The sequence below is a fragment of the Sceloporus occidentalis genome, unplaced genomic scaffold, assembly GCF_023333645.1.
Source record: "Sceloporus occidentalis isolate IW3139 unplaced genomic scaffold, rSceOcc1.0.p SCAF_72, whole genome shotgun sequence".
NCBI lineage: Eukaryota > Metazoa > Chordata > Lepidosauria > Squamata > Phrynosomatidae > Sceloporus > Sceloporus occidentalis.
In genome coordinates, this window is record NW_028317052.1 from 3,094,776 (window position 1) to 3,120,174 (window position 25,399).

General features: G+C 38.5%; 1 protein-coding gene across 1 annotated transcript; it reads right to left on the reverse strand.

Annotated features, from left to right (window-relative positions):
* Nucleotides 1–5,706: 5,706 nt before the first annotated feature.
* On the reverse strand, nucleotides 5,707–25,399 carry LOC149286096 (peroxisomal sarcosine oxidase-like). The gene is made up of 8 exons (XM_089494429.1): nucleotides 25,283–25,399; nucleotides 20,962–21,110; nucleotides 10,552–10,765; nucleotides 9,910–10,092; nucleotides 8,940–9,092; nucleotides 8,188–8,346; nucleotides 5,963–6,038; nucleotides 5,707–5,879 (listed from the first exon to the last, which is right to left on the reverse strand). The coding sequence occupies exons 1-8, from the start codon at nucleotides 25,397–25,399 to the stop codon at nucleotides 5,707–5,709; spliced, it is 1,224 nt and encodes a 407-aa protein (XP_089350555.1).

Consider the following 25,399-nt stretch of genomic DNA (forward strand, 5'->3'; position numbering starts at 1 on the left):
TTGTACTCTGTTTTTTTAAGAAGGAGTTAATACGGTATGCACTACGCAGTAGCTTTGGCTCCAGGATTTTAAAGGTTAGTACCAGCAACTCTATTGGTTGCCAGCAGTGGCTTCCTCTGCCATCAACCAATGAAGTGCACCTGCTCTTCATTGGTTGATGGCAGACGAGTACCCTGCTGGTGACCAATAGAGTCACTCGTACCGACCTTTAAAATCCTGGTGCCGAAACTTGGCCTGGGGACACCACTGATCTCCCCGCTCCAGGAGTATGATAGTGGTGGTGGGGTGTTTTATAAGGAGGGCCTTAACATAAAACAATTTAGCACCCCAAATATGTGCTGCACAATAATGGCACCATAACATGTTGTGTTTGCTTGTGTTCAATTATTTCCAAGGCTGGCTTTTATTCCTGGTTCAGCCCTGACTGCAATCATCAACCTGCAATCATTACACAATAACAGTTTTATTAAAATAACCGTTTTATTAAAATAACAGTTCTACATTGTCTCTACTGAATCAGTCACTGATTTTTTTTTCCAAGGAAGACTTTTGGCAATCCTCTTATGCGTTTTTCTTTCCGCTGACATTTACCAGCATGCCACTATTACTTACTGCTTGGCGTGACAAATTCTAATACCCAGAAGGTGTTTCAAAGTATTTTTTCCCATGTTCCTTAATTCCAATCAGATTCTTTTATCTGTGCCCACAGCTCATTGCAAACCTTGATGTGTGACTGCCTTGAAATGTAAAAGTTGGAGTTTGACAGCTTGTCGATGAGCCACTGTCACTTGAATTATTGTTGATATTGTTTTTTTTTGTGTTTTGTTTATTTTTTCAATGTGAAACATTAATTACATTTAGCTAGGAAACTACATAGCACACTCGTGTCTGATATTTCCTGCAGTACTTTGGCATAATGGAAAGATTTTGGGCACACAAAATGTTATAACAAAAAATGATCCATTAGCTCCTTCAGCCTTGTATAGTTTAACTGTGCTGAGCTGGGCCAGACAGAGAATAAAACTAGCCCACGTGAAGCACACGTTTGTGAGGTACTGGCCCCAAGCTTTCAGTTCAATCCCCCCCCCACCATCATACCCCACAACCTCTTAATAAGTCTCTGCCATGATGACACAAACTGAAACAACCACAGATATAACGCTCAGCTGCATAATGCACACAATATTTCCCACCAAATGACATGCATATCCATGTCAGACACACTCACGTTCCTTCGTTGATAATCGCCTTACTCAGATGTATAACATCACTTATCTGTATACATATACATCCATTTAAACTGCTTTTTATGAAACTAGCAATTAATTTCTATGTAATGTGCTACTGAGGTTGAAGGGTTGAACCATATGGATCTAGTTAACAGTTGGTCAGTAGATCTTGTGGCTGGAACTCTTACGTTGATGATAAACCCCTACAGCGTTATTGAGATGTAAAGTAATGCCTCTTGTCTAGACAAGAGAGCTATATCTTCAGAAAAGAGTCAAGATGCACCAAGAACGTTGGGAAAATAAAACATGGAAAAATATGCAAAATATGTATTCTCCATGGTCGTCATGATGGGTGCCAAAGTTCCATCTGTAAGATGTGTCTAATCGCGGTTGTATTTACCATGTGTGTGTTTTGATAAATAGGTAATTTCCTGGTCAGACGTTTTCGACATATCTAGGTGTGGGTACGAACAATGTCAGTTGTCTCTGTCTACTTGGCTTCTAAAGGCTCATACCAGTTTTGTACTTGCTTTCTTTTGTGTAAAGCATTTTCTTGCTGTGAAATGTCAATGCTGATGTCTGTGTTTGTCTGCTCTACTCCAGTCTTCCAGCTCTCCAGATTATTATTATCCGCTATATCTATCTTCAGGTTGTTCCTTTCTCTGTCTGCTTTAATATCTTATTCAAGATCGTTTTCATTCCTCCGAAACCCCTGTTTATAATAGTTGCCAAAACGACAACTTTTAATTAACCATTATCTGGTTTAATGCCATATTCTCAACCTGATCTATGTGTATGCAGTAACCTTGAGCACTCATATAACGGAAAATCATTTTGTTATGTGTGTAATTTTACAAGACGTACTGTTTTGTCTATTTCCAGACATTAGTCAGAGCAAATAACCCTCACAGGAACGCGTAAGGCTGTACATGATCGTTTTCATTAGGAATTTGCTTCTTTTCATCTTCTTACAATGCGTGAAATCAGAACATTTGCAGTGTGACTAGCTCGTGAAATCCGCAAGAGAAAGTCACGGTATAGAATAGGGCTATTCTAGTGATCAATCCCCAGTGTAGGATACCTCTAGGAAATGTGTAATAAGAAATGCAGGTTGGTGTCAAATAAAGGGAGGTTAAGGGGTACAAAAAGAGAAAAAAATTTAGGAAACACCAAAAGAGAAGCTCTTTTCGTAAACATGCACTTGGCTGTCATTGTTTTTACACAGCTGCTATGTATAATTAATAGGTGGCAATGGGAATTCTCTACATGTGGCAGAAACGCTATCTATTTTGCTAAGATGTGAGATATAGGTTTATCTTCAGAGCTTGATCTATGTCTCATAAATAAAATGCATGAAGCTGAGCTGGAAGATGTGGATTTAATATCTCTCCGCATGTAAAAAAAACCGTATACATCTGGGAAGCTCCACTGAAAACAGAATTTGGGAAGAGGAAATGTATGAGCTGCAGTATGTTAATTGGAGATTAATTTACAAGATTTATTCATCAACTGGGATTACAAATGATTGGGATTTAGAAAGACCATCTAGGGATGATTTCTCACGATCATATCTCTACTGTTGCTTATGAAAGATTGTGTTCAGTGTATGTTTTAATATATATGATACCAGCACCTGAGGACTCCGATCCATACGAGGAACTAAGAGTCACGCTTTTGTGGCTAGCCGTATCTGAGCACAGATGTGATTGTTTAATTGATTGAACCATTAATTAACCCATCGGTGCATAGTGCTAGGGGCATTATTAAACCTGACCTGTTAACAGTCCGTAGTGGCTGCAGATGGGAAGTAATGCTTTATCGTAGAAGATTAACAATATGAATTAATTTGCTTTGTGATGAAAAGCTATTTGGGTCTGGGACTTGGTGTCTCATTAATAAAATGTTATGACTGATTAAAGAAAAAATACCTTTGAACAAAATTGCCTAAACGCCGTTTTGGTATTTTATCACCCCAAATGGTAACCAAACCCACAGTGCTACATTTCACAATAGGAGCATTAAATATATGCTGAAAAACCCGCTATGCAGAGGTAACTACAGCATCATATACAGTATACAATTCTTCTTGTTCATTAATTCATTCATTATGGCAATGCTAATAAAGTTGCGTTCATCTAATGAAGTCTTTTGCTCCATAGACTTGAATAAGTTAGAGTCCCTCTGGGTAATTAAGATTGTGCCATTCTTTTGTTTACCACAAGGCAGTGTGATAATGAGTTTGTGTGTTTGTCTAGTAGATTGGGCTAAAACAGCAAAGCTAGAACCCATGACAAATATGCCACTTTTGAAACTATGTAAAAATGACGGAACTGTCCATTTAGCAACTCTTCTTCTACTTAACCAATGATACTTATTGTCATATATATGATAGCTGAGAGCAGGGCCACTATCAGGAATCTTGGAGCCTGGTACATGCTTAATGCCTGGGACCCCATACCCCTCCCATCATCCCACCCCATTCCACTCTCCCATCATCCCACCCCATCCCACTCTCCCACCATTTGCTCCACACACCACTCGGCCCTAAGATTCTCCCATAAGCACACCTTATAGGAACAGGGGCTAGCCTAGGGTTAGTAGTGTCTGGGTGCAGTATTTCCTCAAGTCCCCCCCTATAATGAATGCACATACATACTAACATGCAGACTTGCTTTAACACCCACTCAGTCTACCACCGTACACTTACACATTCTTTCTCCTACTCATCCTCTCCCCCTCCCAGGAGCCACTAACCGGAGGCTCACCCCAGACACTCCAACGCCATACACACAAACTCACCATGACGTCATATGCTGACACCCAGACACACATGCTAACACCACATACATAATTTCCTCACAAACATTAACACCTTACAGCAACACACACATTACAGTGGAACACATCTCCTGCACTATACTCATTCCAGGGGATCTAACGAGACCCTCCACACAAATACGCAGAAACAGCTACTTTCAATTGGATCACTTTCCTGCCACAGGTTGGGTGCTTTAAACAATCAAAACTGGTGGAAAATTGATCCACTGGGCAGCACCAGTAGTACAGGTTGCAGAATGCATATTAAAGTACTTACTTGGGCTGTATGGGGCACTAGAGTATGCCTTTAAGATTGTTACATAGACTAACATCACTTTGTTCATGGTTTATGCCCACATAACTCCCAAATGAAAAATGGAGTGTTTTTGTTCTGTTGAAATAATGGATTTTATACACACTTTAAAATTATACCAGTGGTGCTATAGTCATTACAATTACTTAATTTTACATAAAAGTGGGACTCTGGCAGCTAGTTATTGCTTATTAAGAATATATTTTACTTTAAATTATTGCAGAAGCTGGTGTTTTAGGCAACCGAATGAAGATGTATGGGGGTTTCCAGTGAATGTGCTTACCTATTGGTTTGCAGAACCACAGTTAACCCCTTCTTTACTGGAGGTCTTTTGTGCCCAAAAACCTGGGACTGGGACAGCATTCGTACACTGTTTCCTTAACCATGATTCTTCTTTTCATTTTTTGTGCACCCACACAAATTATATGATGCTTTTTCAAGGACAGATAGAACTTTCTTTTGATACAATTTTTAGGTGTATAGTCCAACATTTAGTAAGACGCTATTAAAATAATGACATTTTATGAAACATTAATTATTAATGTAAGTCTTGAACTTGAAACTCCCCAACATGCATAGGTTTTTTTTTTTTTAATGCTTTTTAATGCTTTGGGACGTTACGGGGCACAACATGGAACACCCCTATACCCTTTTTTTATTTAGTAAGGCCTAGGTCTTATTTGGGAATGAGCCCACCAGCTAAAAATACCCCCAGGGGTGAAGGTAGTTAGAATCCACAAAAGCGAGTGCATGAGAAATGCAAAAATAGCTGGCTGAGACACAATTTCTGATTACCTGCATGACAGGAGGGATCAGACAGTTTTTTTTTTATGTTTTTATTTTTTTTTTACTTTTTATTTAATTTTTTCATTTTTTTTGTTATTTTTTTAACCTTTCTAAGCCTCTTATTCGTTCTCTGACTGATCAGCAGCACTCACTTTACTTGAATGGAACATCCCGTTGATTGAGAATGCAAGGCATCCATTCATAGTGGAATTATTGCTTGATCGTGCAAGACTTACAGCACTGGGAAGGTCGGCATGATTTTATAGTTTTTGGGACAGTTTTTAAATTACAGCATGAGATGTCATTAAGGTTTTGATGGGTTAAGGTTCACTTTGTGAGATGATTAGGATCATCAATAATAAAGTGCCTTTGGTAAATATTGTTAACATGCTTATTGAAAAAAACATATAGCAGATATATGGGTAGCCCTATGTTTATAGTATGAAATAGATGTCAACTGGCAATTCTGAAAAAAAGACAAATGGACCATTTAAAGGACCTTGTCACAGTTGCCTGAACAAAACTGTTGTATCCGACATAGAGACATTTTGAAATTGACAATTACATTTCTTGGTATATTTTTTCCATCTCTGCGATTTTTCTGTTACAAAACTGATTTTGCTGGTTTTGGAAACGAGCTATTTGGAATGGCTTGAGATCGTAGGTTGACTTTGTGCCAATGCAGAGCTCACTCAAGATCTTTCCCACCACAGGGGATAACTTAAAACCATGACCTGTTACAAAAAGGTAGAGAAACAAAATTGCATTACTGCTGTGACAAGAGTCCAAGTATGTTTACAACATTTTTCTTTCTCACCTGAAAACCCTACGCCAATGACAATATTTTTGTGAAGAGGGTGATGATCCAGTATAAAGTTTGCATCAGGGGTGCTCTAAAGTCGAAAACAGAAATTGATAATTAGCGTGGCTAAAAAAAACTTGTACATTCTGCCCAACACCCTCCATTTTTACTTATCGTGATCCTACACGTTACTACTGCAATAAAAATAAAACACACTGCATTTGTAAATAAATACTCATAACTGCAGACGTATTAAGGGGACACTACTATTATTAAAAGCATGTGTATTTGAACAATGTTTGTAATAGCCAGCCTTTTTATTTCTTTTTTAAATCACTTGACCTATGTGGACTTCTTTCTGCTAAAAGAAAACTACATTTATTCAATTTTTACGGCTCTGCTTCTTAAGAGGTTTTAGAAAGATTTTGGTTATGCAGAAGGAGCTCATTTGGGAAACCTGGTTTAATTACCCAGGGTTTACCCAGCCGCAGGTCTGGAACTCTGGCCCGGCTAACGTTCCCAGTGGTGTCGCTTGATGGATCTAGTCGCTTTTTAGAACATAACATCCTTGGACCCTGAGCTCTCCATCGGTACCCTGGGATTGATGCCACTCCCTCTGGATCACCCCAAAATAGTGACTCTGTGTCTGGTAGTTGATGGAATTATATTTTTAATTATGTTTCTATGTATAAATATCTGTGCTGTTACCAATAAACCTAGTTCTGTATACGCCCTACACTTCCTCTACTAGTGCTTGGGTGATCACAAAGGGTTAATCCCTTGAGCAATTTAATCGGCAAGCAAGATCTGTACCATGGAGCTACTCAGTCGGAGTATGGGTCTCCGTCACAGGTCATATAGCTAAAGAGCAAGTTTCAGGAAACGGTTCCTGCCTACATCTGTGGTCATCTTTGTTCATGTGCGAGTAACCACAGAAGACAGCATATTTTGTTACCACAGCAATTCCTGACCCTCTGAACTACTTTAGTCCAGAGTGCCCAGAGTGACTATTGCTACGTAGCTGTTGGCTGTCCAGGAGACAGGTTACCCATTAAAGCACTGCGGCATACTGAGCAAATGCCTTGGTGTGCCTAATGGCTTATACACCACTGCTCTTCCAGGAACAAAGTTTCAGTTTTCACCCTGCTCCAGATATCTGTAATCTGTGTCTAAAAGTTATTCAATTACCGTTTAGATAATGAACAATAGAATGATTACATAATAATAATAATAATAATAATATCCCTCTAAGGCATTTTTATTTTACACGTAACTATTCTTCTGCTGAAAGGGAGTTTGCATTTTAAATATGAGACAGTGCTGTAAAAAAGGATTTGCCCCTTTCTGATTTCAAACGTATATATTTCAGCTCCTCCAACAAATTTTAGTATAAGACAAAGACAACATGAGTAAACACAAAATGCAGCATTTACATGATCATTTTATTTATTGAAGGTGGAGAGTTAATACAAACCTACAACCTAAAACTAATGACTGCGTGTGCCACTCTTGGTGGCAACAACTGCAATCAAATTTTTGCGATAAATGACAATGAGTCTTTTACACCCCATCACACTACCACCATCATGTTTGATTGTTGGTATGATCGTATTGTGGAATTCTGTGTTAGCTCTTCACAACAGATGTAAAAGGGCCCATGTCTTCTAAAAAGTTTCACTTTTAAAAGTTTTGTGGGTCCTCAATATCAATTTGTAGATAATAGCTCTCACAGTGGCTCACTGGAGTCCTAGAGCCCTTGTAACCCTTTCCAGACTGATAAATGTCAATGACTTTGTTTCTCATCTGTTTTTAAATTTCTTTATTTAATTGATGTTTAGATTCAATCTGGGTGTGTCTAGTTAAATTGTATCCAATTGCCATTGAAATATTTTTAATTTTTAATTCACACAGGGCCAGGTAGGGTTGGATATCTTTTTTTTTTCTTTCTATACATGAAATCATTATTTAAAAAACTGCATTTTGTGTTTACATGGGTTATCTTTGTCTAATATTAAGAATAAATAGGGAAGATGACAAATACTTTTTCACTGAACTGTACTGTATGTAACGGAACCCTTTTCATTCTTTTCCACACCTATCTTCCAAAAGCTACAATAGCATAATTCATTGGTCTTCCGAGTTTTCCCTGATTGCACTTTTGCTACGTATTTTCTTTATTAAAACTTGTTCTTACACTTACATACTCTCTTCCCCTAGTCATACCATACACACATGCTCACCGTGTACATGCATTGCTCTACTACGACAGGTTCAGGATGCAAACCAGGAAGATAATTGCTGATGAAGCTGCGAAGTATCTGGATGTCAGGGATTTTGGGGTCTTTAACTTGAAGGTCACGCTCTTCAGGTTCTGCCTCATTTCCATGATGATAACAAATCTGAATTGTAAGACAGAAGATGATATCACAAAAGAAAAAAAAAGAGAACCAGGTCCTCATAAATATTACTCTGCAAAAGGGTAGGCAAAAATGGATTGGTCACAGAGCAAACCTATAGAAGGCAAAGGGGTGTATACATTAAATTAAATCTGCAAGGACACGGGTAATGCAGAGGTAAAATGGGCTCCAGGGACAATGGTAGGGGGTCTGGGAAGGCAGGAAGACTTTATACATTAAATGCTGTGAAAAATCACTGAAGAAACAGTTGTGTCAAAATGTATATGTGTGTACAAACAAATACTAAGTTTGTATGTGACAATGTTGTTAAATGTATCCTTTGTTTTGCCTGATTATGTTATTTTGTTGGTTAAATCACAGAAGAGTATTTACATTTCCATATTGTCAGAAATGCACGTGGTATTGTTTAACCAAGTTAGACTTGTGCATTTGGATTTGTATGAATTTTAACAAAATTTGCCAACATTGTTAAATCTTATGAAGTTGCAGTAAGAACCCCAACAAAACAAACAACATTTTAAATTGCTTTTTCTTGGGTATTAAGTGAATGCCCCAATACACTAATTGATACTCACCTTGATTAGCCCTGGATACTCCTGCGACTGTAGACCATAAATGTCATGTTGATCTCCATTTAACTGCATACCCAGGAAACATGGTAAATTCTGAAGGATTCCAGAATCCCCAGGATTCTTCTCTCTCCAGTAACATACATTAATCCTCAGTGTCTGTAAGACATCAAATGTGACAAATCGCATTTTTATATGTAAACATGAATTCCAATGTCATATAATATTATAGTTAAAATGTAATATGAACTTCCAAGTCACCGCATTACAATGTGTTCCACTGTGGCAACCTTACCCAAGGCTCACATAATTAAAGCATACAATGTAATGCAATGTGCAGGAGTATAACGTAAGTCCCTGTAGTGTTTTTTTTGGTGCACATACTCAATTCAATTAACATTTGCCAAATAATATGATAATTACTGCTCACAATGAGCAAATGCGTAAACCTGCAGATGGAAAAAGGAAAATGAATTGACGTAGAAAAGGGTGTTTTTAGCACCTTAGCATAACAAATTATAACACCCTATGCTATACCTCAATTTTTAAAGAAAATGTATTTCAGAAGTTTCTGTGATGTGTTATTTGTAGGAGATATTCTTAGGTATAGTAGCTGAGAAACCGGCCAGTGATTTAACCTCTCGGGTGACAGCAAATTCACAAACACATTGCAATGATACATGTTGCCCCGGGGAACCTTTTAACTGTAATTCTGCTTAACAGACTCACACGGTAAATCAAATACGAATGTAGGTTCTAATTGTATGCTTCCTAGTTGAAGTGAAGTTTTATTATCATTATTCTTTTATAGAAATAAGGCTTTGTGAATTGATTCTCTAACCTTTAGGGCTGTTACCACTCCTAGTAAAAAATAATTGGACATGTTACTGTTTCCATAGGATTCTAATTAACAGGGAAAGTAATTTTCTTTAGTGTAGCTGGCAAAATACAGGTTAGGTAATAAACCTTTACTTACCTTTAGGGGGAGTTGAAGTCCAAGGGGACTAAGGACTTTCTTGGCCCATGGTCCTACTGTAATTACAAGTTTCTCTGCTTCATATGTACTGGAGGTGGTTGACACAATAACCACTGGACCAGGCTCAATGTGTGTCACCTTCTCACCATCATGAATGACCCCTCCCATGAGTTGGAAAAGGCCCTTTAAGATAAAAATATATATTGCAAAGGTAGAAACAATACTGGGAACATCCCAGTTACATTGGCGTATAAATCTCATCCTTCCACTATATATATGGAGGCCGAGAGGCTGATACAGGCAGGAGACACTGTAATACTCTAGTGAGGAGGTAGCTAGCTGCAAGGAGGATGGAAAGTGCAAACCTTTTATCGGGCAGAGTACTGCTTCCACATCTATAGATTAAAGGCTTCCATGGAGCCCGGTAATGAGTTGTCAGGCTGGAGTTTCTGAGTATGGATACCGGGTATATAACTAGGGCTCTATCTTGGCCTAGACCAACTAGGCCTAATGCGGCACTTTACGTGGGCAGCATAAAAATCATGGGTGCTGGGGTTCAGTTAGGTTGATTTGTGGAAAACATGTTCCATATGACAAAAGGCTATTGTGGTTACTTTGAAAGTGTACACAGGTGCACATTACCTGCACAGCCCTCAGTGACTTGTCAGCATACAAGACTCCACCATCGATATCATTGCAGACCTCTTCTCCAGGCTTTATAGAAAATCCAGGATACTTCATTTTAAATGTTGCCTGACTCAGAGATTCCCATGGTATCTGTCTTTGTTTCATGTTTTCACAGATGACTTCAAACGCATGATTACCAGCATTGGCCAGGACCAAAAGTCCTGTTTTTCTGTAGAGAAAATAAACAGTAAATGTAAATACGGTATTTTATTTTAACAAAATACTGGAATCTGAGAAGGTGACCATGAGAACTCTACAATGTGAATGGCATACGAACTTAAGAGAGAGCTGTGTTAGACAGGAACCACATATGCTAATTAGTTCCCTTTTTCAGTAATGTATTCATAACCTCAGAGGACATATCATTATGTTTAACTCGTATCATTATAACAGAAAATTTGCCATTTCCGAGCACAAAAGAATATATAATTCTTCAAGTTTCCCATTCTTCTTTTCTGATTTATTTCCAGTTAAGAAAATAAAGAACGACTGTGTCTAAGGGGTTAAGATTTTGTCTTTCCTGGGAAGTTGCTTTGTGAGGTCCACTGGGATCTTAATGTTTTATTGCTTGATATCTTTCAAGTGTCTTAAAATAGATGTATTGTTAGGGAAGATAGCACATCCTGTTTAGTGAAATTGTGGTGCTATATTCCGCCATAGTGAGAGTGATTGGCAGCTCGGAAATGAATTATGGTCAAAGGATTCTTCCAAACGCTTTTATCACAAAGATGAAATTGCCCTTCACTGGGAAATTCTTATATGAGAGAGAAAACATGCAGGTTCTGGTTCAGATTTTCAATTTAATAGTGGAATTTTGAGGAAGTTTCCTGGAATATATTAGGCACCCGTTTATTGTGTCCCATTCGCTCACTTTTCCATGATATGATATATGGTTTGGATTTATCCTATAGAAATGCATATAGCTGTTCAAAATAATCCATATGATCTGGCAGTAAATACATAACTGATTGGTTTCTATGGTTATATTTGTCCAAACATTATTTGTGTATCTCAGTAGGGATGTAAATGGGTCTTGTCATTACTTTCGAAGCTGTTAGGCTATGATTATAATGTCACAAAAAGCATGTTCATTCGTCCTTGATCAGTAACCACATGGTCCCTTACCAATGGCCAGTACTGTGGTGTGCTTCTATGGATATGTAGGGGGTTTATCTGCCAGGGATATCGCTGTATTATTATAGTTACTAAGTTCTCATAAAGGGTGCCTTCCAAACGCTTTTATCACAAAGATGAAATTGCCCTTCACTGGGAAATTCTTATATGAGAGAGAAAACATGCAGGTTCTGGTTCAGATTTTCAATTTAATAGTGGAATTTTGAGGAAGTTTCCTGGAATATATTAGGCACCCTTTATGAGAACTTAGTAACTATAATAATACAGCGATATCCCTGGCAGATAAACCCCCTACATATCCATAGAAGCACACCACAGTACTGGCCATTGGTAAGGGACCATGTGGTTACTGATCAAGGACGAATGAACATGCTTTTTGTGACATTATAATCATAGCCTAACAGCTTCGAAAGTAATGACAAGACCCATTTACATCCCTACTGAGATACACAAATAATGTTTGGACAAATATAACCATAGAAACCAATCAGTTATGTATTTACTGCCAGATCATATGGATTATTTTGAACAGCTATATGCATTTCTATAGGATAAATCCAAACCATATATCATATCATGGAAAAGTGAGCGAATGGGACACAATAAACGTTTAGCCTTATTGCAGAGATACCTATTTTGTGTTAGTTTCAGTTTCTCAATAAAAGATTGCATTTAAAGCTCAGTTTAGTTTAATGTGCAGTTTAAGTGTTTTATTATTTAAAGTTTACTGCTCGGATGTTTATATTGTCAGTATTATATCACTGTTAATGTGATTGTGTTATTCAATGTTATTTAATAGCAATAGGGTTTTGCTGCACTTGCCCATGAATGTATGATTCCTCCAGAAGATGGCCCTTGTTCAATCATCTGGTTGAATGCAGGGACTTAGGTCTGCCTAGAAGTAGTCGGCAATAACGGATCTGGGTCTAGCTGGGTTCCACTTCCTCCTGATCCATCATTTGGTATTTGTAATATTATGGGGATATGCATGTATACAGCATATACTTAAAGGAACCATACAGCCTAATAACATTCCATGATCCAGGCACTGCTTATTGGTACGACTCAGAGCTCACACCCATACACACGCATACATTTTTCTTAATTCATAAAACAAATGACCATAACAACTTTTTCTTTTGGAATGTGTAAAGGCCACAGCGTTTATTTTATTTTTCAGCAACAAACTGTGACACACCTTTATTGGATATCAAACAATGTAACAATTGTATAAATACATTAACATGTTTACAACAAGTACACCACGGGGCTATTTCTTCCAAACATCATTGAGCCCCGCATTTGCTTAATCAACAATAAACAGTCCCACTTGAGGAACACCATTCACTTTGTTACCATGTACTGCGCTCCTCCCACCAGCCGTAAACTGCACCAGCAGGTGGGTTTTGTCAGTACTACCAAGCAGCTTCCCCTTGGGACCCTGCCCTCAAGAAAGACCCACACCGTACACTTGAACCAACGCAGACCCATACCTGAGATGGGTATCCCGCAATATACAACCAACTTGAACAACAAACTGTCCAATAATTCCCAATAAGCACGCCAACTAAAAACATCAATGATAATGTAAATAGTTTTTATTTCTTTTTTTAACAAATTCCTTGGGGAGGGAGGGCGGGAATTTTTCCCTAAACAGACCTTCTCAGCTTCCTATAAGTTTGTTAAAAACTGCACATCACCCTCAGGCAACAGTTATATATAGCCTTATTTGTTTTATCTACCTCTGTTGCTACCGTAAGTTCGCCTATCAAGAATATGACTCCACCCTTGTTGTCATCCACCCTGTCCTCCTAGGGTCAAGTAAAGGACAAAATAACTCCCCCTCCCATCTGGGGTCACCCAAAGGGCAGCCTGCGTCCAATACCAAAATTCAGGCCTGATCATGGCGCCCTTCCTCTTATACTATCTTATCCAGGGCTTTCTAGACAAGGCTGCTGGCAAGAACTTCAAGCTATAGTCAGGCCTTCGGCATAGGACCACCACGTCTTTTCTTACTTTACAGGATTTTTTACACCTTCACAGTAATGTAACTAAAAAAGGAAGACAAAAGAAGCAGCTACAGAGCTGCTTGTCATGTTTTAAAGGTATTGAAAATGTTCATATGAATGAACATTAATGTAGTAGAGTTATAGACAATCTAAATGAGGCATGTGGGTGTTCATGTGCTAATACGGTATATTGCTTGGACGATAAGTATTTTGCCCTGTAGACCCCTGTTATTAAAATCTACCGCCTGCCACTCTAGTCAACCTAGGCCAAATAAACTGCTGTCCCATGCTACATATTAAACTAGTCTTCTCTCAGCTTGTCTCAGATGCTAAACCAGAGAGACTCTCCACTAACCCACACAGTGAAAATATACATCTCACAGTCTGTCCGGAGCTCCATTGGATTGAATAAGGCACTTGAGACTAGGAGAGCCCCTATATACATGTATGATCTATGTGGCCATAGCACATTCTATAGATAGCTTACATGTTGTCATACACCCCACAAACATGAAATGCACATTGTTAAGTGACAATGATTATACCTAAAGATATTATACACATTGTTTAGTAACAAATTTAGCAATGTAGAAATGGTGTTAATGTAATTTTTCAAGGGAACATTATACTCATCAATGCTTATTCCCATTCATAAACTGCACCCAAAGGAATAAAGGGCATTTATAATGTACCATGAGGCAAATAAACAAAATAAAAGGCTACAGGGGTCTCAATCTTGAATTCCATTATTGCTTTAGAACCTTTTATGTATTGGGGTAAACAAACAAAACAAATACAACAAGGGATATAACCTATAAAGTAAGGCTGGAATTAATGCCCTCATAAAATATATAGTGTTTTATAACGCATTCTTTCTAAGATTTGGACAATTAAAATGATTTGGAATCATTAAATAAAATTGACAAAATAAAGATGTGTAATTTAAACAGATGATGAGATTTAAGCTTCCTAAAAGTCTGACATTGTGGAACCAATGAAAACTGTTTTACAGCCATACTATAACTAAATAAACACTAAATATAACTAAATATAACAAATAAAAAGAATTATCCTTGAATTCTGACCTCTCCCCATTTAGAAAAGTGGATTTTATGGAGGTATCCAAGAAGGATATTGATTGGTCATAGTGTTGGTTTTTTACTGATACAGATCAGACTTTTGGGTTTGTTCTACTACTAAGAACAACTGGATGTTGCCATCACTGACTTAGATTTAATTCCACAGCAAACAAATACCAGTCCAATACAAAAACATAATGCACAACACCACTTCTTAAACTTCATTTATAAGCCCCATAATCGCGTTCAAACATAAGAAGAAAAAAAAAAAAAAAGCAAAAACTGACCCCTACTCCCAGCTCTCCACAAAACACACATACTTTATAGATTAAATGTAGCATGCGCTGCACAGTGGGGAGACGCTACAAATAACCAATATTTTATTCTATGTAGTAGTCTGTATTCCGCTTCTCTGTTGCATTAAGTATATGTGTTTAAGGGCCTTTCACTTATGAAAGCCCTTAGGAATCTTAAACTTCAGTGTCTCTTTGTAGTGAACAGCAGCACCAATAATTTATTTATCATACATCTTTGTGCTGCTCCTTCTTCTGCCGCTCGATTACCCTGATAAAGGATAAAGTAGAACTGTATATCCAATCCTTTATTATCAGTATACAGATTTTTGAGCAGGACCCTCCTTACCTGTTGTTTCTGTAAGTCAAATTGTTATGTTATATACTACTTTTATGTCCTGTCTACCCATTGTACAGCGCTACAGAATATGACAGAGCTATCAAACAATAAATAATATTTTTTAATATTCATTTTTTGTGACAAAGCAGTTCATTTAGCAATAAATATAGTTTTTAAATGTATATTTTGCCTATTCTATGCCTATATGGCATAACTTAGCTGTTGTCACAGAAAACAAGGACACTTCTAGCTGTAGCATAATCGCAAGAGGCTTTCAATTTGCATTTTAAACTTAAATTATCAAACAAAACGAAGCACAGGAGTGATGGGTGCTTATAATGGGCTTCTGTATTCCTATGAAGATATTCCATTAAAAATTTGCCGTTTCCAATAGTCATTTACAACATTAACAGCATCTACAATGTATTTCAGATCACTTTCATGTTATTTTTATTTTTAATGCTTTTCTTTTAAAAACAATGGTATTTCTAAGTGACCCCAAACTTTTAAATGGTGGTGTATATTATCATTCAGTGCCTGAAAAGGCCTTGAGGTCTAGCTGTTATCTTTTCATAATAAATGTAGCAAACACTAGCTAAAGGCTGCTTGGGTTGATGCCTAACTGAGGATACGCTGTAAAGTGGTATTGATTGTGCCTTATTTTTATTAGCAGATATTTTTTCAAAAAGAAGACTTGTTGAGAATAAAACATCAATATTTTTCCAGCCCAGAAAACAAGTGAATTATTTCACAACGAAATGGGTAATCAGTATAAGCAAAGGAAATTAAAATCAATTTGTATAATCACTTTTAAAGCACTCAATAAGTAGGACACATTCTTAGAAACATTTGCCTCCAAAGATGTACCCTGGATGACAGTTCTTCAATCTAGATATTTGTAAATCACTGTACAAGATGCCGTGGGCATATCAGGAGGAACTCAAGGTCACGGATGGATGTGAAGGAGTCATTCTCTGAGTAGGATTGCTAGGTATCCCCTGTGTGTACCAAGATACAGGCATGTGATATATATCGTTCTTTGGAAACCAAGAGCTACAGACAGATATTGACGAAAGAATCACGTGAAAACCAAACAAAAGGGCATGTGCTTTCTGAGAGCTCTGGAAACCAACTGAGATAATTAATAAAAAAAGAAGGAAGTTAATTTGAATGTGAGAGGATGACAGAATTAGAATAATTAATATCTAACGATAGGCTCCATGGGTCCTCTGTCCTTTATGTGAAACCCTCAGTGGCTCAAAATAATTATCTCACATGGCCCATAACTCCAGATCAATCCAACTGTGTGCCTCTGTCACCTTCCATGGATCTGAAAGGGCACGGAGTGCCTTGGAAACAACAGAAGGGGCAGATTCATTCTGTAGTTATATTTGATATAATGCAGCTGAGGGGCTATGCAGGCATAAGCTTCTGTAATGGAGACAATGATTTGTGAGGATTCAAGGTTAACCCTCTCTTTATCGAGAACTGTTCTCATATTAGAGGGTGAGTTAATAAGTAAAGGACAGCAGACTCACTGGATGGCAGTAAAAAAAATCCTTCTTTGTTTATGGAAATAGCGATAAGGGATCCTAAAATTTCTCAATCAGCATTACAGACATATACACAGCATGGCCCCCAATAGCCACCCAATAATGCATTTTGTGCGGCAAGCACCTAGTCATAGGCATCAGGTACCATGCTGTGTAGATGTCTGTACTGCCAGTTTAGAAATCTTAGGTTGCCTTATGGCTATTTGCTTAAATAAAGAATGATGTTTTACGGCCGTCCGATGAGCCTGCTGTCCTTTACTTTTTTGCTTCAGCAAATTCCTGTTTTGCTGGCTCCTCCTGAGACTTGCCCCTGTTGGGTTCGTGCAGATCATTGTGTTCCGTGTAGAACTTCTGGTGTGTTCTGGGTGGGTTAATAAGAAGTAAAGGCCCAATGGAATAACAGGAATGACACAGACAGGAATGGCATGTGGCTGTGGCAGGTTTGTCAATGGCAAAGACTTGGCCAAGATGCACAGTGCACAATACAGATATAATAGAACACAAAATGCATATTAAGTAAAAGGGCTACAAAGAAATCTCATAAATGGAACACAGAAATTATCTGATCAGGGTATAAACAAGGCTTACAATCTGATATATAAACACTGAAAAAAGCTTCTTTTGGAAGTACCCCATAAGTACAAATAAGACCTAGGGAAAAAAGACCCCATCTTTCCTGGCTTTCGCTAGCCCTATGAGTGTTGTGGCTATTAAACAGCGGTGAACCTAGGTTAATGATGCCTGGGTGCAGTATTTCTTTGGCACCTCCTTAATAACGAAAATGTACAGACATGCTAACAGGCATGGCCGGCCCTACAATGGAGCCGACTGGGGCAATTGCCCCAGGCGGCACTTCAGAAGGGGCGGCACTTCAGAAGGGGCGGCACTTTGCCGCCCCAAGCGTTTTTTTTTTGTTTTTTTTGAAGCGGAGGAGAGAGAGAGGGGCACCGAGTGGTTTTCGCTTACCCGCTCGGCGCCCCTCTCTCTCCTCTGCGGCGAGTTTCCCTGTTCGGTCTCTGTGCCGGCTTGTAATGCAGAGCGCCGGAAGTGACGTGAATTTCCGGCGCTCAGCATTACAAGCCTGCACCGTGGCAGCACAGGGAGACTCGCCGCAGGACTGTTTAAGGGTAAGTACCGGTGGGGGGCGGGTAGATAATGCCGCCCCCCCCTCGGCGGGGGGCGGCATTTTAAACTTCGCCCCAGGCGGCGTTAAGTGCACTATATATGCACTATATATATATATATATATATATAAAAACACACTATATCTGCCCCCCTCCTTCACATCAGTAACCCTAGCACTGACACATGCTGATACCAGATCACGCTAACACCATATACTACTGTACATTCTAACACCATATGACTCATACACTCATGCTAACACCATACAGCAACATGTGCACACACATACTAAGAGAATGTGCTCAAAAATATTACTAGCACATGCTGACACAAAATACTAACACCCATGCTCATGATAACACCAAATGCTTACACACACACATGCAGTGACATATCCTGACGTAGGTAGCCCTTCTCCCTACTGTGGATGCCTGGAACACCCAGTCATGCTAACATCATTCACAATCTTAAACACCATATGCTGACACACACACTAATGCTAACACCATAAATGAATATCTACATATATGCATGATAACAGCATACACTCATGCATATCAACAACCATATCCACACACATACTAACACCAAATACTCATACACATGCTAACACCATTCACTAACACAGGCACACTCTAACATCACAGAATATACTCAGGATAACACCATACACTTGCACACATTAACACCATACACTAGCACACCCACTCATTTTACCATCATAAAATTACACATATGCACATATATTAACAAACATACACTCTCTAAGACCATACACTAACACATATACACGCACTCCAACACATACATAAATACATACATAACATGCACAAATGTGTGCAATTTGTATAGTAAGTGTAAAAGTTAAGCAATCCTAACCAATGAATGTTCAGGCAGCACAAGAATAAGTAATCCCTGCCTCTCCTGCTCATTTATTTGCGCATGTGTGTAGACAACCTCAATACATTGAGAACAATCAATGCAGGGGTGCAAACCTTCTATGTGTGTAGTTAATCTCTTCAATGCTGAAGTGCAACTTTTATTCGTTTGTAGTTAACCTCAGTGGTAGAGTGCAAAACGTATGAGTATGTGTGTATCGGTGGCCTCAGTGCTAAAGTGCAAGCCTTTCGTGTTTGCAAAATGCCCTTGTGTGTAATTAATTCATTGCTGGAGTGCAAAACATCTTTAATTACTTTAATAAATTTCTATGTTGGAACAGAACAACTTATGTGTTTTTAACCTCTTCAACACTATAGTGTAAACCTTTTTGAGGATATGTCCTAATGTAAACATTTGTGCCAAACTGATCTGGTGGTGAATGGCACTATGGCTGCAGTGCGCAGAGGTGTTGTCACTAATATGCTGTGCTACAGGCCATTTTTTTTTACAATTGGGATTTGGGAACTCTGTCCACAAGGAAGCCATCTCACACTTGCTATCTATATATTGTGAATTAAGGTTAAAGGTTAAGATTATTCAGTGCTGTACCTAGATCAAAGCTCAGTCTTCTGACTAAATCCAATGTGAAATGAAAATCTATTGTGTAAAACAAATAATCGTATTGTTTAACATGCAAAGGAAGAGATTCTTTAATTCTCAAAATCTATAGAATGTTTTATCTGTACATTCACATCTCAGTTTAGCATATTGAGTAGTGAAAAGGACCCACAGCTTTAGTAAAGGTAAGTGTCAACTTGTGATTTGTAATCAAGGCTGGATTAACAATAATGCATCTTTATAAGTCCAGAGATCGATAGAAGTGACTTTAACAAAGATGTGCATGTTTATTTCTACACTAACAACTGGCATTTACTAGGTTCATGTGTCTTAGTAGACAAGGACCAGACGACGGCGGTGGTGATAGATAGAGTGATGCCAACTGACAACAACATCAAGATGAAAGTTGAGGACCCAGATGTTGAGGAAGACACATACCACCTATATTTAAAAAGATAAGCTATAACATTATGACCACTGATGGGTGAGGTGAATAACACGGATAATCTTATCATCGTGGCACCTGTCAGTGGGTGGGATATATTAGGCAGCAAGTGAACATTTCGTCCTCAAAGTGGATGTGTTAGAAGCAGGAAAAAATTACATTGACAAAGGCCAAATTGTGATGGCTAGAAGACTGCGTCAGAGTATCTCCAAAACTGCAGCTCTAGTGGGGTGTTCCAGGTCAGCAGTGGTCAGAAGTAGTCCAAGTGGTCAAAAGTGTTCCAAGGAAGGAAAAGAGGTGACATGGCGACAAGGACATGGACGGCCAAGGCTTATTGATGCACGTGAGGGGGCGAAGGATGGCCCGTGTGGTCAAATCCAACAGACGAGCTACTGTAGCTCAAATGGCTGAAAAAGTTAATGCTGATCGGTTTATATACACACTAATTGGGTATACATTGATATATTATATTACAATTGTGTAATTATTTTTGTGTAATTATATGATCATGTTATCATATATTAGTCTGGCACAATGCCTTTCAGGGGAGGACTAGAAAGAGGGCTGAAGGGGGCATTTGCCCTTTAGGCTTATCTAATTGAAAGATTTTAAGCCACTACTTTATTTTCAGATTCATAAAGAACCACAAGTGACTCTAGAGTATTTAGCTTCGTAAACATAAATTACACGTTGACTGTAATGTGCTGGGATTATGGCCATTCAGTGTATTCACTATTGATGATTGGGGGTTGGACAGGGTTAGCAACTTTATTACTATGTCAGCCTGCTAGACTTGCCCCCTGGTCTGAATGTTTCTAGTGCTTATTTGGAACAAACAAGTGTTGCATTATCAGTATTATCCTATAAACGAATGGGTTATGCTTCTTCACCTGTACAGCTTGGTCTCTGATTCTCTCTCCACTTCTGCCCAAAGCTGGTAGCACTCCTCCATCATGTCGGTGTAGAAATCTTCTGCATATGCTCTGCGTATAATGCGTGTCTGCCCATGAGAGCTTCCTCTGGAGTGAGGCAGGGGAAACTAAATTTGAAAAATAATAGTTAAATAGGGAAAGAATAACTCCTTTTTAAAAACGGACTTATCCTTGGGGAAAACTACCAATGAGAAGGATTTAGGAATAATGGTAGACAATAGACTTGACAACAGTGCGCAATGCCAGCAAGCAGCTGCAAGGGCCAATAAGGTTTTGGCATGCATAATAAGAGGTATTGCTTCATGGGAGGAGGATATCATCTTGTCTCTTTACAGGTCAATGGTAAGACCTCACCTTGAATATGCGGTACAATTCTGGGCACCGGTCCTTAAAAAGGACATTATGGAACTAGAAAATGTGCAAAGGAGGACTACAAAATTAATTAGGGGATTGGGAGATACTAGTTATTAAGAGAGACAAAAAAAGTTAAAATTATATACACTGGAAAAACGGCGTCTTAGAGGGGATTTGATAACATTATATAAATATATGCAGGGCCAATATAAAGAGCTCTTCAGTGACCTGTTCATTTACAGTAAGGACTATAAAGGTATGAAATTCACTGCCAAGGGAGGTTATGAAATACATTAGATGCCTTCAAAAGGGGTCTGGATATTTTTTTTAGAAAGGCATGACATACAGGGCTATAAATAGAATTAATATTTTAGAGCTTCTTGATCCAAGGAATACCATTACATAAGTTATGGTGGGTAAAAGGTGATTGAAATCCTTCCACTTAAATTTAAGGGGTATTATTAAACACAAATTATATTAAGGGGTAGAAGTATTATTAAACACTCATCTACAGACACCAGACGGCTTGTTTTTCCCTCAGAAATCTCATGGTGCTTTCACAACCACAAGGGATTCTGGGTAGGCACATGCAAATAAGGTTAACAATTATCACCTTTGCCTCTATATCCACTTTATACATGGATCCCTTGAAAGTAATTGCCCGCTGTACAAGACAGCCTTTAGATACTTGATCCAAGGAGAAATCCGATTGCCTTTTGTAGTCCAGAAGGAATTTTTCTTTTGATGGCAGAATTCAAACTAGCTTAATTAGGGTTTGAGAAAAGAAAAAATGTCAGTGCGCTAAGCTAGTGTCAGGCTAGGTTTGGCCTGGAGAACTGTGGCAGAAGCATCACTTCTCCGGGCCTACACCCAGGTCGCAGAAGTGGGGTCCTGACATGCCCCACTAGGTGTTTGTCTAGTAGACTGGGCTAAAATAACACAGATAAAACTGACATGAGGCTGTGTGAAATTAGTTTATTTTACAATAGCTAGTACACAGCTCAATATTTTTGAAAACTTTTTTTTCCAACTTGATGCTAGTGATAAAACAGAAATAGTAGGAATTCCCTTTTAAATACTTTTTGTAACGATTGGAGACTTGCTTTCTTAGCAGTTTAGAATTAAATGTCCCTTGACTTACCTTGGTGACTTCCACTTGCTGTCTTGTCCCTGGTCTTCACTGCAGAAGCTGGTCTCCAGGGACAGAGTGCCAACTGTGCCAAAAAAGTACACTTTGTTCCTGACTTGAACGGTGACAGCAAGTGGAAGCCAGCACTTTGGAAAGGTGCTCCAGTTCTGTGTAATAAGCATTTATAAGATGTCCAGTTTACCTTTACTTTACATACCCCCCATGGCTTAATGTAGGGCCACAAGTAAAATAAGGGGAAAAAAGGTAGACCCACAAAAACGTCAAATAAAAATATCACATTGTAGGACTATGGCGTGAATACTTTTTGGCTTTGGTACAATTTTGGCACGGGCGGAATCTAGTTTACAAGTTCTGCCATGTTAACCAAAGAAATACGCATCTCTACTCATCATACACTATATGGACAGAAGTATTGGGAACGTTATCTGCCTTACGCCAACTGTAAAAGACTGATACCGGTATGAGGCTGTTTTTCAGGGCTTGGGCCTCTTACTTCCAGTGAAGGGAAATCTTAATGTTTCAGCATACCTAGACATTTTAGACAATGCTATGCTTCCAACATTATGGGAACAGTTTGGTGGAGGCTCAGGAGGCCTTCTTAATGGAGCTGATACCAGTTAGAAGCGGATGTTGAAAGAAGTCAGAAGAACAAGAAAAAGAAGCAAAGCTGCGGAAAAGGAGACAGGGACGCGGAAGCGGTCTGGATGAAGGGTGCGAGAGTGTGAAAAAAAGGGTGATTGAGAGTGTGAGAGGGCGTGCGTGACAACAAATGTTATTTCCAAATGGCAAAAGCTGTCCAAAACGCATGTTTCACTAACATACCATATTTGTGGGATGTGGCATATAATTAACATCAAAGCTCTACAAGAAAATATTTAACATACATTTTATTAAAAACCTTTTTTCTAAATTAAACTTTGGTACAGTTAATACAAATTCAATTCTGCATACTTTGTAAGCAGTATTTTAAAGGATTAACAAGTAAAATGTGTTTTGCAGGAATCAGCTGTGTTACCTGGAGGCATAATACAATGCATTGCTTTAAGTTACAGAGAATGCTGGGTTGTACATAAAAGACAGCATCTACTCAAACGGAGACCACTAATTATGTTTGACATTTCGTGAGGTGAAATACACAAAAATATGTTTTATATAATATTTTCCAGAAATGTCCCCAAATTTGTAATCATTGCACGGTGGCCTATGTGCCTTGCATCATCAGACGTGAATCAGAAAGTGCAAATCTTGTACTAATTGCATATGGAAACCCTCTCTGATGGCATTATATAAAGATTTAAAGGCTAGCTGCTAAAGAAGCTGAGGCTAGTTGGGAAAGTTGGTAAAAGGCCATGGCAGCCACATTGACAGTGAGCCACAAGGACATTTTGCACCATTATTTTTTAACCTCAATTCAAAGAGTTTTTATGGTACCTTACATTTCTGACTGCTTAATCATCTATTCAATAAGTCAGCCATTATTAATGAATCTAAATAAAGTCTAATTGTCCTGAGGACTAAAGGTTACCAAACGCCAGCTAACACTAGGTCGAAGTTCAAGTTGAAACAAGTGGGTATATTACACAATATCAGAATTGTTATTTCTTTTCTCCTATTATTTAAAACATGTATATGGAATATCCTTGTAAAAATCCAAATAATGACACATAGACACAAAACACTTTAAATATTGAAAGATAACCATAAATATATAATGTATAGAACCACGATACCTTCCACCGTGTTACACATGGGTACAGACCATCCCCATCACTGCAATTAGCATGTAGATATGGGCGCTATTGCTACAATATGTATCTGTATCACAGAGATACTTACGTATTAAACTGTATATATGTTGGATACATATATAGCTTGTTCATGGATTGCATGTTAAAATAAACCAGGGAAGGTTAGCAGATCTTAATAAATATAGCCTGGAAGAAATAGTGACAGGGGGATATGACAGAAACATTTAAAAGAAGAAATACTACCACAACAAGAGGACATAGTCTTAAGCTAGAGGGGCAAAGGTTTAAAAGTAATATCAGGAAATATTACTTTACTGAAAGGGTAGAGGATGCATGGAATAGCCTTCTAGCAGAAGTGGCAGAGGTTAATACAGTAAAGGAGATTGTTCTTATCTGCCATCAGGGGACCCAGGGCATTGGGTGTTAGGCATGTTTGGCTTGTTCTGCAATTTATATAGTCTCTTACATTTTAGTTGACGAGGAGGATCATTGGAGTTGCCCCCACTTGGGCATTATAACACTCCTATATGTATTGGGTGGTGGAGAAGGGGTTAATACATACATGCGCACTTTTCCCATTTATTTATTTTTGTTTGGCAGGTATGGCTAATGGTAGCACAGGCAGCCTGCAACCCTATGAGGTTTGTTGTAAGGGCTGCACAGCAGAAGGTGCCTTTTGCTAGCTGGGACAAACTTTAAATTACACTCTTATCCGTACGTGAAGATCTGGCAGTTATTTTTCTTCTCTAATGGCTGTTTTAGTGGGCAACATTAAATCTAACCCCAACATAGCAATGAGCAAAATAGTCTTTATTACCCCACAGTAACGTGAGAGCCACTTAAGCATACAGTTGCCATACTTCACCGAGATTGAACCTATATCTGCTATATAAAGACAATGCATTCCCTTCCTCTGCAAGAGCCATTTCCAATATTCTTAAAAAGAACATGATGTTTTTCAATCATGCAGAGTGCATTTGCCATTAAGGAAAATCCCCTAGTGCCTGCTCCAGCATTCTCCATTTACCTGTTCTAGCAGCAGGGTCTTCTTTCCGCTTTTAGCTAAATGGTAGGCTGTGAATGATCCCTGAATTCCAGCCCCTATCACAATGCAATCATACTTTGAGCTGCTGGAAAGAGCCAT

What these genes read in the sequence shown, in the direction of transcription:
- LOC149286096 (XM_089494429.1), bottom strand. Translation starts at nt 25,399, where the DNA reads ATGGCTCTTTCCAGCAGCTCAAAGTATGATTGCATTGTGATAGGGGCT. An exon ending in TCAGAGACCAAGCTGTACAG is followed by an intron (nt 10,766 to 20,961) that starts GTGAAGAAGCAT and finishes TTTTCTCTACAG; the next exon opens with AAAAACAGGACTTTTGGTCC. An exon ending in GACTTCAACTCCCCCTAAAG is followed by an intron (nt 9,093 to 9,909) that starts GTAAGTAAAGGT and finishes GATGTCTTACAG; the next exon opens with ACACTGAGGATTAATGTATG.